The following is a 19,453-nucleotide window of genomic DNA, read 5'->3' as shown; positions in this document are numbered from 1 at the left end:
TCCTGCACTGTATAGAACACTGTAGATTCTAAATTCTTGGTCGAACAAAAAAAATGTGCATGCAGAACTATAAATAGTGTAGGTTCTAAACATTGCATTTCAATCTGCAGTGTTGTACATCTTTCAGCCCACCTAATAAGCATCTGCCATGCTCTACCATGTGTTTCCTTCACTTAAAGAGACAGCACTGCTGTGCAATCTGGATGCATGTCAATAGTATTAAATGGCATCCTTCTCTCATCTCCATAGAAATAGATAGAGGACTCATCTTTGTATTTGTGTCATTGTAGGGTCTGTGACAGCATGGGCAGCACCATTGAGGCAATCTTCATTTTGAAGTAGTCACCTTTCTTCTTCACGATTGGCTGATCTCTCCTGATGCCCCAGTTGAACATGACTCCAACAGGGTCACCAGAAGGGATCAGCCAATGAAGTTGGATGTCCCACCCAGTTGACTACATTAAAATGGTGGAAGCCCTCAATGGTGCTGCCCATGCTAATACAGTTTTTTTTGCCACTACAGGCCTCTATCATTCTCTATGCTCATCTCTCATCTGCACTGATCTAAAAACATGTTTTTGTTTAAGCTTTTCACTTGTATGCTATTATGCTTGCCAATTTCAGTAGTGCTTCAGAGAAAACTTCTCTGTAAAAAAGGCCCAAAAATATCTCTTTATTTTTCCTCACTTTTGATCTTGATGACATAATTCTACATGATTTCAAATGTACATTTTCACATTTCAACATTACATCTAAATATGCAAAACATGCATATGTACACTTCATATACATTTTTCGCTCTAAAAATACAATTATTGAACCAAAAGTAATTTGAGGAACCCTGTGTCAATTTTGAATGGAAAATACAATGTTTTTATAAAAACGTGTATAACAATACATCTAAACAGAATTACGGAAGCAAGAAATGTAGTGACACCAATTAGATTATCATGAAGGATGCAAATAGATAATAAATAGATCATCTTAGTTATGTTTTAATTCCCCCCTCCAATTTGTTCATTGATTTTCCTCTCATGTCATAAAAAAAGACATTTACATTTTCATTATGATGTAATATTATGCCTCTTTGGGACAGGTAGTATTCTCCCCTCAAACATCACCAGGATCAGCCACTGGACAGCTATTTTAATGAAAAATAGTACCCCAGGGTAGCATACAGCTGAACCCCACTAAACAGCCCTGCCCTTTAGGCATTGACCTAGAACTCAAACTCAGTGTGTCTGATTGACAGGGGAAATAACCAATGGGGCTGAGTTTTCTCCACCATAGTTATCACAAGGGTTCAAGTATGGATAGAGTTTATCAGTGAATATGCAGCCAGTGAAAGAGTAAATATGAGACCTGGCCTCCACATCATAGAAGGAGACTTCACCCTCCTCATAATCCACAAACACCCCTACCTTTTGGGGCTTCTCTGTCAGGAAGAGGGGGACAGGGGGGGCAGTACAGGCCTCATACTCATTCCTTTTACTCAGCCTCATAATCCAGATGCCATCCTTATGACTCTCCACCTTAGTTTCCTTTGTGATGATGGACCCTCTGGCCACTCCTAAACTCCAGTCTGTCTTCCCCTTTACCTGCACCTCGTAATAAAATCTCCCTAAGGAGAAGCCCTGCTTTCCCAGGACAGAATAATGATCATCAAACCTGTTTAAGTTGTAAGGGCGAATCTGTCTTCTGTCTCTATGTGTTACTACTTTCCCATCCTCAGACAGGATAAGACAGAGATGTGCGGTATTGGGGTCCAGATCCACATCCACTGAACACTGCTGCATCTTACTCAGATTGTTGTTATAAAATGTATCTATTTCTTTACGAAGTGTCTCCTCCAGTTGTGATAGAACTCTCCTTACATTCCCCAGACACAGCTGGCTGTGAACACTGATATCAGACCAGTCCTTGGTGGGAGGAAGGTGACAGAGGGGTGGGGAGCTCTGGAGGAGGTGGAGTTGGTCCTCTGTGTGTGACAGCTGCTCCAGCTCAGTACGTCTCCTCTTTAATTCAGTGATTTCCTGCTCCAGCTCTTCAATGAGCCCTTCAGCCCACCTTTCTGCTGTTTTCTGTTTCTCCTCAACCACCTTAATGAGCTCAGCCTGGCTTCTCTCAATGCAGTGCACCAGAGCATTGAATAACTCCATGCTGTCTGCTATCTCTCTCTCAGCTGCTCTTTTGCTGAATTTTACTGAGTGTTTGATCTCCTGAACCTTCTGCAGTCGGTCCTGGGTCATCTGCTGAACTTCTGCCTCAGTCTTCACCAGCTGAGCCTTCCTCTGTCCACACTCTTCCTCTAGAGGGACGGTGAGGTGAGTCTTGTGGTCTGTCTCAGTGCAGAACTTACACACACACGTCTGGTCAGTCCTACAGAACATCTCCAGGAGTCTCTCGTGCTTCTTACACATCCTGTCTTCCAGGTTCTCCACAGGTTCGATCAGCTTGTGTCTCTTTAGACCTGCAACTCTATAATGAGGCTGCAGGTGAGTCTCACAGTAAGAGGTCAGACACTCCAGGCAGGACTTCAGGGCCTTGTGCTTTCTCCCAGTGCAGACATCACAGGCCACCTCTCCTGGCTCAACAAAGGACTCATCTCTGTCTCTGTCTCTCATCCTCTTAAAATGATCTGCAACATCTCTGAGTGTTGTGTTGATTTTGAGCTCAGGTTTTCTGTAAAACATATCCTTACACATTGGACACTGACACAGGCCAGTCCTATTCCAGTATCCACTGATACAGGCCTTGCAGAAGTTGTGACCACATGGAGTAGTGACTGGCTCAGTGAACACATCCAGACAGATACAGCACATTATCTGCTCTTTGAGCAGGAGACTGCGAGGGGACGCCATATCTGGAACACAATAATAGAGAAACCATATATGAACTTCTTGGAAGGACTCGGCTATTCATGGCTTTGTTGACTAAGGGTTAGTTAAGCTGTAACTTTCCTGAAACATCACTACAGACAAATGTCCGCAGTTCACCTCAGCAAAACATTTGAAAACCTCCTTCTTTCACACACAAGGTAATGGGGGTGCTGACAGTTTTAATCAAACACTCAAAATGTGACTGATGATAGCCTAGCTATCTTTTGATTGACAGACAAGCTACATACATAACCAGCTAGCTGCCCAGCTTGTGTTTTTCCTCAACTTTACTCTCATATGCTTGTAAAATTGCAAATGAGCTGCATAAATTTATTTCGCAACTGAACCATTGTGGTAGAAAATAGTTTAAACCTGTCCACCTCTCTCACCTGAGTGTGTGGGAGTTTTCCTGTTTTCTTGTTGAATGTTGGACACCGTGCTGCTGTGTTGTTGTTAGCCTTGTGAGGAGCAGCAGACTTTGTTTCGGTATGCAATGCCCTGCTTTAGTTTACTTTCACTTCAGTAAAATTACATCAGGAGGCCCCTCTCTTCACTGACTCCCTCTTTCCTTCACTATCTCCTTTCCGCCCTCCTTTTCCTCCATCCCTGCTCAGAACTGGCACATATCCAGAATGGTACAAGTTAACATTACAGAATTTCCAGTTAGAAATGCAGAAAAAATTTAACTGATTATACAGGGGGTTAAAATAGAGAGAGAAAGAGGAACTGCAAATGTTAGAAAGAGTTAGCTACCTGCCCAATTTATTTTCCTAACTCTTACAAGTCTCAACTTCGGCAGACAAGTTTGTTTTCTAGCCACAAGCATAAACTAGATATCTGGGGAGGGATCATTTGGACGACTGACTGACTGAACCGAATCCGTTCGTCTCCACTCAACTCTCGCTGCGCGACATACATTTTGGGCACCAGGCATGTCCGTTTAGCCTCTCCCTGGTTGACTCATGGCGCTTTCACGACAACTGGGAACTCGAAGAAAAAAAACTAGGTCAAATCATGATGTCGGTGATCTTCCGGTGAGCGCTCTAGAAAGATGCCAGAGTTTCCGACTTGGAATTCCGAGTTAGATGACCGTTTAAAATATTTTTCCCAGTCAGAGTTCGCAGTTGTCTTGAACGCACTGAAGTCGGACATTTCCAAGTTCGCAGTTTTGAATGCGGCATCAAGCTAAAATGTAGCTTTCATGAAACGTCACTACAGACAAAGTTCCACAGTGAACTGATGATAGCTAGCTTGTTTATGGTTAACAGCCACGCTACATACATAGCCAGCTACCTGCCCAATTTATTTTCCTAACTCTTACACTCATTTGCTTGTAAAATTACAGAAAATAAACTACATTTCTGTATTTAGTATCATCTGTGATTTTGCCTTTTTACTGTGTTTTCTTACATTTACCATTCCCACTGATTTCAATGTAGTTTGTAGCCAAATTACCACCTGTATCACCTCTTCTGCAAGATGTTTTGGGATCAGTCCAACTATTGTGTAAAGGCCTTGTTACACGGTGTATTTAGATTTGGAGTAGTCACTTAAGTCATATTAGCTGATACATAACAATCTAGATACTTCATATGATTGTCTAAAGAGATTATAACAGGATTTTAATCAAAGGAGGAGCAGGTGAACTCAGTTGAGGAAAACAAGGAGCACTGAGCTTGTTGCTCTTTATTCTCTCTCACCGGAGTGTGCAGGTCTTTTTCCAATTTTCTTGTGAAGTGGACTCTACTGCTGTGTTGTTGTAGGTAGCCTTGTAAGGAGCAGAAGAGAGTTTGTTTCTGTGTGCAGTTCCCTGCTTCCTAGTTTTCTTTAGCTTCAGCAAAGTGACATCACTAGGCCCCTCCCTCATTGCCTCTGCGCATCCATCTTTTACTCACTCTCTCCTGCACTGTATAGAACACTGTAGATTCTAAATTCTTGGTCGAACAAAAAAAATGTGCATGCAGAACTATAAATAGTGTAGGTTCTAAACATTGCATTTCAATCTGCAGTGTTGTACATCTTTCAGCCCACCTAATAAGCATCTGCCATGCTCTACCATGTGTTTCCTTCACTTAAAGAGACAGCACTGCTGTGCAATCTGGATGCATGTCAATAGTATTAAATGGCATCCTTCTCTCATCTCCATAGAAATAGATAGAGGACTCATCTTTGTATTTGTGTCATTGTAGGGTCTGTGACAGCATGGGCAGCACCATTGAGGCAATCTTCATTTTGAAGTAGTCACCTTTCTTCTTCACGATTGGCTGATCTCTCCTGATGCCCCAGTTGAACATGACTCCAACAGGGTCACCAGAAGGGATCAGCCAATGAAGTTGGATGTCCCACCCAGTTGACTACATTAAAATGGTGGAAGCCCTCAATGGTGCTGCCCATGCTAATACAGTTTTTTTTGCCACTACAGGCCTCTATCATTCTCTATGCTCATCTCTCATCTGCACTGATCTAAAAACATGTTTTTGTTTAAGCTTTTCACTTGTATGCTATTATGCTTGCCAATTTCAGTAGTGCTTCAGAGAAAACTTCTCTGTAAAAAAGGCCCAAAAATATCTCTTTATTTTTCCTCACTTTTGATCTTGATGACATAATTCTACATGATTTCAAATGTACATTTTCACATTTCAACATTACATCTAAATATGCAAAACATGCATATGTACACTTCATATACATTTTTCGCTCTAAAAATACAATTATTGAACCAAAAGTAATTTGAGGAACCCTGTGTCAATTTTGAATGGAAAATACAATGTTTTTATAAAAACGTGTATAACAATACATCTAAACAGAATTACGGAAGCAAGAAATGTAGTGACACCAATTAGATTATCATGAAGGATGCAAATAGATAATAAATAGATCAGTAGTGCTTCAGAGAAAACTGGAAAATACAATGTTTTTATAAAAACGTGTATAACAATACATCTAAACAGAATTACGGAAGCAAGAAATGTAGTGACACCAATTAGATTATCATGAAGGATGCAAATAGATAATAAATAGATCAGTAGTGCTTCAGAGAAAACTTCTCTGTAAAAAAGGCCCAAAAATATCTCTTTATTTTTCCTCACTTTTGATCTTGATGACATAATTCTACATGATTTCAAATGTACATTTTCACATTTCAACATTACATCTAAATATGCAAAACATGTGTCAATCATCTTAGTTATGTTTTAATTCCCCCCTCCAATTTGTTCATTGATTTTCCTCTCATGTCATAAAAAAAGACATTTACATTTTCATTGTGGTCCTCTGTAGCTCAGCTGGTAGAGCACGGCGCTTGTAACGCCAAGGTAGTGGGTTCGATCCCCGGGACCACCCATACACAAAAATGTATGCACGCATGACTGTAAGTCGCTTTGGATAAAAGCGTCTGCTAAATGGCATATTATTATTATTATTATCATTATGATGTAATATTATGCCTCTTTGGGACAGGTAGTATTCTCCCCTCAAACATCACCAGGATCAGCCACTGGACAGCTATTTTAATGAAAAATAGTACCCCAGGGTAGCATACAGCTGAACCCCACTAAACAGCCCTGCCCTTTAGGCATTGACCTAGAACTCAAACTCAGTGTGTCTGATTGACAGGGGAAATAACCAATGGGGCTGAGTTTTCTCCACCATAGTTATCACAAGGGTTCAAGTATGGATAGAGTTTATCAGTGAATATGCAGCCAGTGAAAGAGTAAATATGAGACCTGGCCTCCACATCATAGAAGGAGACTTCACCCTCCTCATAATCCACAAACACCCCTACCTTTTGGGGCTTCTCTGTCAGGAAGAGGGGGACAGGGGGGGCAGTACATGCCTCATACTCATTCCTTTTACTCAGCCTCATAATCCAGATGCCATCCTTATGACTCTCCACCTTAGTTTCCTTTGTGATGATGGACCCTCTGGCCACTCCTAAACTCCAGTCTGTCTTCCCCTTTACCTGCACCTCGTAATAAAATCTCCCTAAGGAGAAGCCCTGCTTTCCCAGGACAGAATAATGATCATCAAACCTGTTTAAGTTGTAAGGGCGAATCTGTCTTCTGTCTCTATGTGTTACTACTTTCCCATCCTCAGACAGGATAAGACAGAGATGTGCGGTATTGGGGTCCAGATCCACATCCACTGAACACTGCTGCATCTTACTCAGATTGTTGTTATAAAATGTATCTATTTCTTTACGAAGTGTCTCCTCCAGTTGTGACAGAACTCTCCTTACATTCCCCAGACACAGCTGGCTGTGAACACTGATATCAGACCAGTCCTTGGTGGGAGGAAGGTGACAGAGGGGTGGGGAGCTCTGGAGGAGGTGGAGTTGGTCCTCTGTGTGTGACAGCTGCTCCAGCTCAGTACGTCTCCTCTTTAATTCAGTGATTTCCTGCTCCAGCTCTTCAATGAGCCCTTCAGCCCACCTTTCTGCTGTTTTCTGTTTCTCCTCAACCACCTTAATGAGCTCAGCCTGGCTTCTCTCAATGCAGTGCACCAGAGCATTGAATACCTCCATGCTGTCTGCTATCTCTCTCTCAGCTGCTCTTTTGCTGAATTTTACTGAGTGTTTGATCTCCTGAACCTTCTGCAGTCGGTCCTGGGTCATCTGCTGAACTTCTGCCTCAGTCTTCACCAGCTGAGCCTTCCTCTGTCCACACTCTTCCTCTAGAGGGACGGTGAGGTGAGTCTTGTGGTCTGTCTCAGTGCAGAACTTACACACACACGTCTGGTCAGTCCTACAGAACATCTCCAGGAGTCTCTCGTGCTTCTTACACATCCTGTCTTCCAGGTTCTCCACAGGTTCGATCAGCTTGTGTCTCTTTAGACCTGCAACTCTATAATGAGGCTGCAGGTGAGTCTCACAGTAAGAGGTCAGACACTCCAGGCAGGACTTCAGGGCCTTGTGCTTTCTCCCAGTGCAGACATCACAGGCCACCTCTCCTGGCTCAACAAAGGACTCATCTCTGTCTCTGTCTCTCATCCTCTTAAAATGATCTGCAACATCTCTGAGTGTTGTGTTGATTTTGAGCTTAGGTTTTCTGTAAAACATATCCTTACACATTGGACACTGACACAGGCCAGTCCTATTCCAGTATCCGCTGATACAGGCCTTGCAGAAGTTGTGACCACATGGAGTAGTGACTGGCTCAGTGAACACATCCAGACAGATACAGCACATTATCTGCTCTTTGAGCAGGAGACTGCGAGGGGACGCCATATCTGGAACACAATAATAGAGAAACCATATATGAACTTCTTGGAAGGACTCGGCTATTCATGGCTTTGTTGACTAAGGGTTAGTTAAGCTGTAACTTTCCTGAAACATCACTACAGACAAATGTCCTCAGTTCACCTCAGCAAAACATTTGAAAACCTCCTTCTTTCACACACAAGGTAATGGGGGTGCTGACAGTTTTAATCAAACACTCAAAATGTGACTGATGATAGCCTAGCTATCTTTTGATTGACAGACAAGCTACATACATAACCAGCTAGCTGCCCAGCTTGTGTTTTTCCTCAACTTTACTCTCATATGCTTGTAAAATTGCAAATGAGCTGCATAAATTTATTTCGCAACTGAACCATTGTGGTAGAAAATAGTTTAAACCTGTCCACCTCTCTCACCTGAGTGTGTGGGAGTTTTCCTGTTTTCTTGTTGAATGTTGGACACCGTGCTGCTGTGTTGTTGTTAGCCTTGTGAGGAGCAGCAGACTTTGTTTCGGTATGCAATGCCCTGCTTTAGTTTACTTTCACTTCAGTAAAATTACATCAGGAGGCCCCTCTCTTCACTGACTCCCTCTTTCCTTCACTATCTCCTTTCCGCCCTCCTTTCCTCCATCCCTACTCAGAACTGGCACATATCCAGAATGGTACAAGTTAACATTACAGAATTTCCAGTTAGAAATGCAGAAAAAATTTAACTGATTATACAGGGGGTTAAAATAGAGAGAGAAAGAGGAACTGCAAATGTTAGAAAGAGTTAGCTACCTGCCCAATTTATTTTCCTAACTCTTACAAGTCTCAACTTCGGCAGACAAGTTTGTTTTCTAGCCACAAGCATAAACTACGGTAGATATCTGGGCAGGGATCATTTGGACGACTGACTGACTGAACCGAATCCGTTCGTCTCCACTCAACTCTCGCTGCGCGACATACATTTTGGGCACCAGGCATGTCCGTTTAGCCTCTCCCTTGTTGACTCATGGCGCTTTCACGACAACTGGGAACTCGAAGAAAAAAAACTAGGTCAAATCATGATGTCGGTGATCTTCAGGTGAGCGCTCTAGAAAGATGCCAGAGTTTCCGACTTGGAATTCCGAGTTAGATGACCGTTTAAAATATTTTTCCCAGTCAGAGTTCGCAGTTGTCTTGAACGCACTGAAGTCGGACATTTCCAAGTTCGCAGTTTTGAATGCGGCATCAAGCTAAAATGTAGCTTTCATGAAACGTCACTACAGACAAAGTTCCACAGTGAACTGATGATAGCTAGCTTGTTTATGGTTAACAGCCACGCTACATACATAGCCAGCTACCTGCCCAATTTATTTTCCTAACTCTTACACTCATATGCTTGTAAAATTACAGAAAATAAACTACATTTCTGTATTTAGCATCATCTGTGATTTTGCCTTTTTACTGTGTTTTCTTAAATTTACCATTCCCACTGATTTCAATGTAGTTTGTAGCCAAATTACCACCTGTATCACCTCTTCTGCAAGATGTTTTGGGATCAGTCCAACTATTGTGTAAAGGCCTTGTTACACGGTGTATTTAGATTTGGAGTAGTCACTTAAGTCATATTAGCTGATACATAACAATCTAGATACTTCATATGATTGTCTAAAGAGATTATAACAGGATTTTAATCAAAGGAGGAGCAGGTGAACTCAGTTGAGGAAAACAAGGAGCACTGAGCTTGTTGCTCTTTATTCTCTCTCACCGGAGTGTGCAGGTCTTTTTCCAATTTTCGTGTGAAGTGGACTCTACTGCTGTGTTGTTGTAGGTAGCCTTGTAAGGAGCAGAAGAGAGTTTGTTTCTGTGTGCAGTTCCCTGCTTCCTAGTTTACTTTAGCTTCAGCAAAGTGACATCACTAGGCCCCTCCCTCATTGCCTCTGCGCATCCATCTTTTACTCACTCTCTCCTGCACTGTATAGAACACTGTAGATTCTAAATTCTTGGTCGAACAAAAAAAATGTGCATGCAGAACTATAAATAGTGTAGGTTCTAAACATTGCATTTCAATCTGCAGTGTTGTACATCTTTCAGCCCACCTAATAAGCATCTGCCATGCTCTACCATGTGTTTCCTTCACTTAAAGAGACAGCACTGCTGTGCAATCTGGATGCATGTCAATAGTATTAAATGGCATCCTTCTCTCATCTCCATAGAAATAGATAGAGGACTCATCTTTGTATTTGTGTCATTGTAGGGTCTGTGACAGCATGGGCAGCACCATTGAGGCAATCTTCATTTTGAAGTAGTCACCTTTCTTCTTCACGATTGGCTGATCTCTCCTGATGCCCCAGTTGAACATGACTCCAACAGGGTCACCAGAAGGGATCAGCCAATGAAGTTGGATGTCCCACCCAGTTGACTACATTAAAATGGTGGAAGCCCTCAATGGTGCTGCCCATGCTAATACAGTTTTTTTGCCACTACAGGCCTCTATCATTCTCTATGCTCATCTCTCATCTGCACTGATCTAAAAACATGTTTTTGTTTAAGCTTTTCACTTGTATGCCATTATGCTTGCCAATTTCAGTAGTGCTTCAGAGAAAACTTCTCTGTAAAAAAGGCCCAAAAATATCTCTTTATTTTTCCTCACTTTTGATCTTGATGACATAATTCTACATCATTTCAAATGTACATTTTCACATTTCAACATTACATCTAAATATGCAAAACATGCATATGTACACTTCATATACATTTTTCGCTCTAAAAATACAATTATTGAACCAAAAGTAATTTGAGGAACCCCTGTGTCAATTTTGAATGGGAAAATACAATGTTTTTATAAAAACGTGTATAACAATACATCTAAACAGAATTACGGAAGCAAGAAATGTAGTGACACCAATTAGATTATCATGAAGGATGCAAATAGATAATAAATAGATCATCTTAGTTATGTTTTAATTTCCCCCCTCCAATTTGTTCATTGATTTTCCTCTCATGTCATAAAAAAAGACATTTACATTTTCATTATGATGTAATATTATGCCTCTTTGGGACAGGTAGTATTCTCCCCTCAAACATCACCAGGATCAGCCACTGGACAGCTATTTTAATGAAAAATAGTACCCCAGGGTAGCATACAGCTGAACCCCACTAAACAGCCCTGCCCTTTAGGCATTGACCTAGAACTCAAACTCAGTGTGTGTGATTGACAGGGGAAATAACCAATGGGGCTGAGTTTTCTCCACCATAGTTATCACAAGGGTTCAAGTATGGATAGAGTTTATCAGTGAATATGCAGCCAGTGAAAGAGTAAATATGAGACCTGGCCTCCACATCATAGAAGGAGACTTCACCCTCCTCATAATCCACAAACACCCCTACCTTTCGGGGCTTCTCTGTCAGGAAGAGGGGGACAGGGGGAGCAGTACAGGCCTCATACTCATTCCTTTTACTCAGCCTCATAATCCAGATGCCATCCTTATGACTCTCCACCTTAGTTTCCTTTGTGATGATGGACCCTCTGGCCACTCCTAAACTCCAGTCTGTCTTCCCCTTTACCTGCACCTCGTAATAAAATCTCCCTGAGCTGCCCAGCTTGTGTTTTTCCTCAACTTTACTCTCATATGCTTGTAAAATTGCAAATGAGCTGCATAAATGTATTTCGCAACTGAACCATTGTGGTAGAAAATAGTTTAAACCTGTCCACCTCTCTCACCTGAGTGTGTGGGAGTTTTCCTGTTTTCTTGTTGAATGTTGGACACCGTGCTGCTGTGTTGTTGTTAGCCTTGTGAGGAGCAGCAGACTTTGTTTCGGTATGCAATGCCCTGCTTTAGTTTACTTTCACTTCAGTAAAATTACATCAGGAGGCCCCTCTCTTCACTGACTCCCTCTTTCCTTCACTATCTCCTTTCCGCCCTCCTTTTCCTCCATCCCTGCTCAGAACTGGCACATATCCAGAATGGTACAAGTTAACATTACAGAATTTCCAGTTAGAAATGCAGAAAAAATTAAACTGATTATACAGGGGGTTAAAATAGAGAGAGAACGAGGAACTGCAAATGTTAGAAAGGAGTTAGACCACAGAGAGACAGATTATGTGGGTGTTAGTCATCATAAACAAGATAAAACATTTACAAGGCACTAGATGTATAAAGTCCCAGGCTGAATCTGTCTGTTTCGGATTGTTCCCTGGCATGTCCTAAACACAATGCTGTATTAATTCACTATTCCAAACATTAAGCATTCAAGAGGGGGGAATGGATATCAATACCTTGAACCCCACACACAACCCCAGCAAAGCAACAGTAGCAAAGCAGCAGCAACAGTAGCATGTTACTTCTCTCGAACACAACAGACAAATTACTTTTAAATACACTCCAAACTGCCCATCCACTCACTCATTCACCCGTGTAGGCTATTAAAACCGATTGCTCTTGAGAATATCTGTTACACCGAATCTGAATTAGGCCAGCACACCACACAAGATATAGAAGGACTATCTATATTTAGAAACAACTGCAGATGCCAGAACCCAAGTCTTCATGTTCAGTCTCATCAGGCCACACAGACAGAAACCAGTTTTTCTCTCTCTGCATCCTAATCCAGGTGAAGGCTATTTATGAGATTATTCAGAGCAAGCTTGGCTTGGCTGTCTGAAACAGGTCTGTACTGGATGACTGTCTAATGACTATTGTAATGACTAGGAAATGTAGAGATGGAGCTTGGTGTGTTCAACTTCATCCGGGTTGTGGGTTTGATTCCTGTATGTATCAACTGTCAGTTGATTTAGATAAAAGCAGCTTGTAAAGGACAACAGTTGAATCGACTGACGGAAGTGTGTGCTCACTGTTTTGCACCTCCCACAGATGATTTTTATTTGTATATTGAAGTTCTATTTCCCTCCTAGAGTGGCTGGTTATTTTTGGTAGACCCCTGACACACTGTCTGGCTGTACTTAAAATAGATACTGTTGTTTATCTTCTGATATATAGACTGCGCTTAAAATGGCCATTTCCTTAAAGTTAATTATTTTGATAATGGATGGTGATGTTTATCTCTGCGTGTCTGCTGATGCTGTGTGTTCTGTAGTCTATGTAATCTCTGTGTGTCCTCAAACTGATTTATATGTCACTCTGGTCTACCTCAGTGTGTGTGTGCACGTGTGTGCGTGTGTGTGTGTGTGTGTGTGTGTGGATGAGGTCACGGTCTGCTTTTTTGCATTTTTTGTCTGTCTCATATCCTCCTGTGGATCTGTCTATGGCTAGTACACTATGGATCTGTCTATGGCTAGTACACTATGGATCTGTCTATGGCTAGTGCACTATGGATCTGTGTATGGCTAGTACACTATGGATCTGTCTATGGCTAGTACACTATGGATCTGTCTATGGCTAGTACACTATGGATCTGTCTATGGCTAGTGCACTATGGATCTGTGTATGGCTAGTACACTATGGATCTGTCTATGGCTAGTGCACTATGGATCTGTGTATGGCTAGTACACTATGGATCTGTCTATGGCTAGTACACTATGGATCTGTCTAAATCAAATCAAATCAAATTTTATTTGCCAAATGCGCCGAATACAACAGGTGTAGACATTACAGTGAAATGCTTACTTACAAGCCCTTAACCAACAATGCAATTTGTAAAGATTTTTATTTTTTAAAGTGTTAAGTAAAAAAAATAAAAGCAAATAACTAAAGTGCAGCAGTAAAATAAAAGAACAGTAGGGAGGTTATATACAGGGGGGTACCGGTGCAGAGTCAATGTGCGGGGGCACCGGCTAGTCGAGGTAATTGAGGTAATATGTACATGTGGGTAGAGTTAAAGTGACTATGCATAAACAATAGACAGAGTAGCAGCGTGAAAGAGGGGGGTGGGGGGGCAGTGCAAATAGTCCGGGTAGCAATGATTAGCTGTTCAGGAGTCTTATGGCTTGGGGGTAGAAGCTGTTGAGAAGCCTTTTGGACCTAGACTTGGTGCTCCGGTACCGCTTGCCGTGCGGTAGCAGAGAGAACAGTCTATGACTAGGGTGGCTGGAGTCTTTGACAATTTTGAGGGCCTTCCTCTGACACCGCCTGGTATAGAGGTCCTGGATGGCAGGAAGCTTGGCCCCAGTGATGTACTGGGCCGTACGCACTACCCTCTGTAGTGCCTTGCGGTCGGAGGCCGAGCAGTTGCCATACCAGGCGGTTATGCAACCAGTCAGGATGCTCTCGATGGTGCAGCTGTATAACTTTTTTGAGGATCTGAGGACCCATGCCAAATCTTTTCAGTCTCCTGAGGGGGAATAGGCTTTGTCGTGCCCTCTTCACGACTGTCTTGGTGTGTTTGGACCATGATAGTTCGTTGGTGATGTGGACACCAAGGAACTTGAAGCTCTCAACCTGTTCCACTACAGCCCCGTCGATGAGAATTGGGGCGTGCTCAGTCCTCTTTTTTTTCCTGTAGTCCACAATCATCTCCTTTGTCTTGATCACGTTGAGGGAGAGGTTGTTATCCTGGCACCACACGGCCAGGTCTCTGACCTCCTCCCTATAGGCTGTCTCATCGTTGTCGGTGGGTGAACAGGGAGTACAGGAGGGGACTGAGCACGCACCCCTGAGGAGCCCCCGTGTTGAGGATCAGCGTGGCAGATGTGTTGTTACCTACCCTTACCACCTGGGAGCGGCCCATCAGGAAGTCCAGGATCCAGTTGCAGAGGGAGGTGTTTAGTCCCAGGATCCTTAGCTTAGTGATGAGCTTTGAGGGCACTATGGTGTTGAACGCTGAGCTGTAGTCAATGAACAGCATTCTCACGTAGGTGTTCCTCTTGTCCAGGTGGGAAAGGGCAGTGTGGAGTGCAAAAGAGATTGCATCATCTGTGGATCTGTTGGGGCGGTATGCAAATTGGAGTGGGTCTAGGGTTTCTGGGATAATGGTGTTGATGTGAGCCATGACCAGCCATTCAAAGCACTTCATGGCTACAGACATGAGTGCTATGGGTCGGTAGTCATTTAGGCAGGTTATCTTAGTGTCCTTGGGCACAGGGACTATGGTGGTCTGCTTGAAACATGTTGGTATTACAGACTCAGTCAGGGACATGTTGAAAATGTCAGTGAAGACACTTGCCAGTTGGTCAGCACATGCTCGGAGTACACATCCTGGTAATCCGTCTGGCCCTGCGGCCTTGTGAATGTTGACCTGCTTAAAAGTCTTACTCACATCGGCTACGGAGAGCGTGATCACATAGTCATCCGGAACAGCTGGTGCTCTCATGCATGCTTCAGTGTTGCTTGCCTCGAAGCGAGCATAGAAGTGATTTAGCTCATCTGGTAGGCTTGTGCTTCCTTTTGTAGTCTGTAATAGTTTTCAAGCCCTGCCACATCCGACGAGTGTCAGAGCCGGTGTAGTACCCGAGTGGCGCAGTGGTCTAAGGCACTGCATCGCAGTGCTAGCTGTGCCACTAGAGATCCTGGTTCGAATCCAGGCTCTGCTGTAGCTGGCCGCAACCGGGAGACCAATGGGGCGGCGCACAATTGGCCCAGCGTCGTCCAGGGTAGGGGAGGGAATGGCCGGCAGGGAGGTAGCTCAGTTGGTAGAGCATGGCGTTTGCAACGCCAGGGTTGTGGGTTTGATTCCCATGGGGTATGAAAATAAAAAAGAATAATGTATGCACTAACTGTAAGTCGCTCTGGATAAGAGCGTCTGCTAAATGACGTAAATGTAAATGTAAATGTAGTACAATTCAATCTTAGTCCGGTATTGACTCTTTGCCTGTCTGATGGTTCGTCAGAGGGCATAGTGGGATTTCTTATAAGCGTCCGGGTTAGGGTCCCGCTCCTTGAAAGCGGCAGCTCTACCCTTTAGCTCAGTGCGGATGTTGCCTGTAATCCATGGCTTCTGGTTGGGGTATGTACGTACGGTCACTGTGGGGATGACGTCATCGATGCACTTATTGATGAAGCCAGTGACTGATGTGGTGTACTCCTCAATGCTATCTGAAGAATCCCGGAACATATTCCAGTCTGTGCTAGCAAAACAGTCCTGTAGCTTAGCATCTGCATCATCTGACCACTTTTTTATTAACCGAGTCACTGGTGCTTCCTGCTTTAGTTTTTGCTTATAAGCAGGAATCAGGAGGATAGAGTTATGGTCAGATTTGCCATATGGAGGGCGAGGGAGAGCTTTGTATGCGTCTCTCTGTGTGGAGTAAAGGTGGTCTAGAGTTTTTTTCCCTCTGGTTGCACATTTAAACATGCTGGTAGAAATTAGGTAGAATGGATTTAAGTTTCCCTGCATTAAAGTCCCCGGCCACTAGGAGCGCTGCCTCTGGATGAGCATTTTCCTGTTTACTTATGGCCTTATACAGCTCATTGAGTGCAATCTTAATGCCAGCATCGGTTTGTGGTGGTAGATAGACAGCTACGAAAAATATAGATGAAAAGTATCTTGGTAAATAGTGTGGTCTACAGCTTATCATGAGATACTCTACCTCAGGCGAGCAAAACCTTGAGACTTCCTTAGTATTAGATTTTGTGCACCAACTGTTGTTTACAAATATACACAGACCGCCACCCCTTGTCTTACCGGAGTCAGCCGTTCTATCCTGCCAATGTAGCATATATCCCGTCAGCTGTATGTTGTCTGTGAAACATAAGATATTACAGTTTTTAATGTCCCGTTGGTAGGATAACCGTAATCTTAGGTCGTCCAATTTGTTCTCAAATGATTGAACATTGGCTAATAGGATTGATGGAAGAGGCAGTTTACTCGCTCGCCGTCAGATCCTTACAAGGCACCCCGACCTACGTCCACTATATCTCCGTCTCTTTCTCATGCGAATGACAGGGATTTGGGCCTTGTCGGGTGTCTGTAGGATATCCTTTGCGTCCGGCTCGTTGAAGAAAAAATCTTCGTCCAATTCGAGGTGAGTAATTGCTGTCCTGATATATTTTGGTCATAAGAGACGGTGGCAGAAACATTATGTACAGAATAAATTACAAATAACGCGAAAAAACACACATAATAGTACAATTGGTTAGAGGGCTGTAAAATGGCAGCCATCTTCTCCGGTGCCACTTCAGTTATGGCTAGTACACTATGGATCTGTCTATGGCTAGTACACTATGGATCTGTCTATGGCTAGTACACTATGGATCTGTCTATGGCTAGTACACTATGGATCTGTCTATGGCTAGTACACTATGGATCTGTCTATGGCTAGTACACTATGGATCTGTCTATGGCTAGTACACTACGGATCTGTGTATGGCTAGTACACTATGGATCTGTCTATGGCTAGTACACTATGGATCTGTCTATGGCTAGTACACTATGGATCTGTGTATGGCTAGTACACTATGGATCTGTCTATGGCTAGTACACTATGGATCTGTGTATGGCTAGTACACTATGGATTCCTGATCCATATCTACAATAATCCAGTCTCCAGGCTTTCCCTTGGCTCTGTGTGTGAATGGGGGTGGGACTGTACTGCACAGTGAGAGCACTACAGAGACACTGCAGAGAGAGAGAGAGAACAAGTATATCTGAAGGAACAAGGCTAGGAGAACCACTCGACTGCAGCAGTGATCTCGGTCAGAGAGAGAAAAACTAAACAAAAGAAAACATGGCTACAAAGATACACTGACTAAAAGGCTAGTCTGACAGGTAATGTTACCTTCATCTAAAAGAAAAATAGAAGTGTGTGTGTGTGTGTGTGTGTGTGTGTGTGTGTGTGTGTGTGTGTGTGTGTGTGTGCGCATACGTGTGAACATACGTGCGTGAAAGAAAGATACATTTTCTAATTTAATTTAATTAATTTAATTTAAATTGGGTTTGATTGAAATGTGTTTTTGAATCTTATTTTATTAGTCTTGTAATTCCCTCGTTGGTATTGTTTGCAGTATATTTTCATCATGGTATAGTGTATGGCTGGGTTAGGATCCTCTGTGGTGGGAGTTTTGTATGCATAACACTGGCAATGTGTGACGATGTGTGTATTCATAAGTAAGTTATGTGTGAGACTAGCAGGTAGGCTTTCTGCATTGTGTTGTATGTGGGTGGCATCTGTGTAGTTTGTGTGTGTCTGTGTGTGTGTGTGTGTGTCCGTGTGTGTAAGTTGTGTGTGGGTAGGCAGTAGGAGGGTATTGCAAGGACAGGTGCAGTTACCACCTCCTAGAGACAGTACATTCATCCATCTCTCTCTCCTCTCTTTACCCTTCTCTCTTTTCCCCTTTCTCTCTGTTTCTCTCTCTCTCCCTGATTAGTGTGCTTTAGCAGCATCTCTCTGCTCTCTTTGTCGCTGTGTTGTGTCTGTCACGCTCTATGGTGTGAGAGCGTGACTGGCTGTGTGTGTGTGTGTTACTCCTCCAGGGTAGAAAAGGTCATTTTGTTTCTCATTATTACCCATCCTCCTTTTAGTCTCTCTCCCTCTCATCCCCCTCTTTCTTTTACTCTCTCGTTCTGCAATAAGCTTCCATTAGTTGCCATGGCAACACTGGTTGATCCTTTCACCCTTTCTCTCCTCTCCTCGCCCCTCCATTTAACTGCTTCTCTCATCACCCCTTCTCACCAGTCACTGTCACTGTCCCTCTCCCTCTCTCACCCCTCTTTCTATCAACCACTCACATCCATTTCTCTCCACCTCTCCTACTTCTCTCCCTCTTTCTCCTCCCTCAACCCGTCCCTCTCCTCATCCTCAACCAATCCCTCCCTCCCTCCCTCCCGCTCTCCCTCCCTCTTACCCTCTTCTCCCCCCCATCATCCCGCTTTTCTGACCCAATAACAGCTCCGGTCAGCTCTTGTATTCATAGTCCCGCCCACTAAATTGTTTATCAACTCTCATTGGACACCTGTGTGACAGACAGACAAAGGGACCAACCAGCTGGTGTGTATCACAGGAGGTTGGTGGCACCTTAATTGGGGAGAACGGGCTCGTGGTAATGGCTGGAGCGGAATAGGTGGAATGGTATCAAATAGAGCTAAGCATAGAGGGGCTGTTAGGAACAGGCACAATCATGTTTGTGTCACATTGTAAGAGTATGATTAGCATGGTTCCATCGTTTAGGGCCTCAGCCAACTCCTGTCTGTCTGTCTTGATTATGCCAAGTCAAGCCTGTATGGCAGAGCTAAATACCTGGGACCAGCCTATTAGTGGACCAGCCTGAGCCTTTAAGTGTTATATCAGTATCTTATTAGTATTCAGGTCCACTCTCTGAGAGATGTGCATATGTTCAGTAATATTGCTGAGAGAGAGAGAGAGAGAGAGAGAGAGAGAACACATGTTTAGTAATACAAAGAGATCATGAATAGAGGGGAATCATACTCACATTGTATATTCATGAGAATATTATCAGTGCACGCACAGTGCTTATTCTGAGGCAGTGAAGCAACAAAGGCAA

At 43.2% G+C, this 19,453-nt stretch overlaps 3 protein-coding genes across 4 annotated transcripts in view; 1 reads left to right on the top strand and 2 right to left on the bottom strand.

Annotated features, from left to right (window-relative positions):
* The window catches only part of LOC311109291 (contactin-associated protein-like 2), a gene marked incomplete at its 3' end in the record, with an annotated part of 194,200 nt that overhangs the window by 155,678 nt on the left and 19,069 nt on the right, over positions 1 to 19,453 (top strand). The gene's annotated exons all lie outside the window — the stretch shown is intronic.
* On the bottom strand, positions 654 to 3,781 carry LOC311108863 (E3 ubiquitin-protein ligase TRIM21-like). The gene is made up of 2 exons (XM_084151639.1): positions 3,269 to 3,781; positions 654 to 2,863 (listed from the first exon to the last, which is right to left on the bottom strand). Exon 2 carries the CDS (start codon positions 2,859 to 2,861, stop codon positions 1,233 to 1,235), a length of 1,629 nt encoding a protein of 542 aa, XP_084007765.1. The 5' UTR covers positions 2,862 to 2,863; positions 3,269 to 3,781; the 3' UTR covers positions 654 to 1,232.
* Positions 5,438 to 9,899, bottom strand: LOC311108864 (E3 ubiquitin-protein ligase TRIM21-like). 2 transcript variants are annotated; one of them, XM_084151640.1, is made up of 3 exons: positions 9,826 to 9,860; positions 8,511 to 8,736; positions 5,438 to 8,105 (listed from the first exon to the last, which is right to left on the bottom strand). In XM_084151640.1, the coding sequence occupies exon 3, from the start codon at positions 8,101 to 8,103 to the stop codon at positions 6,475 to 6,477; it is 1,629 nt and encodes a 542-aa protein (XP_084007766.1). In that variant the 5' UTR covers positions 8,104 to 8,105; positions 8,511 to 8,736; positions 9,826 to 9,860; the 3' UTR covers positions 5,438 to 6,474. The 2 variants fall into 2 exon arrangements, with proteins under 2 accessions (XP_084007766.1, XP_084007767.1); XM_084151641.1 differs by lacking the exon at positions 8,511 to 8,736 and having other exon boundaries at positions 9,826 to 9,899.

The sequence above is a fragment of the Coregonus lavaretus genome (assembly GCF_964263955.1).
Source record: "Coregonus lavaretus genome assembly, chromosome: 34".
NCBI lineage: Eukaryota > Metazoa > Chordata > Actinopteri > Salmoniformes > Salmonidae > Coregonus > Coregonus lavaretus.
The sequence above is the reverse complement of the archived record's forward strand: the minus strand, read 5'-3'. Positions and strand labels throughout refer to the sequence as shown.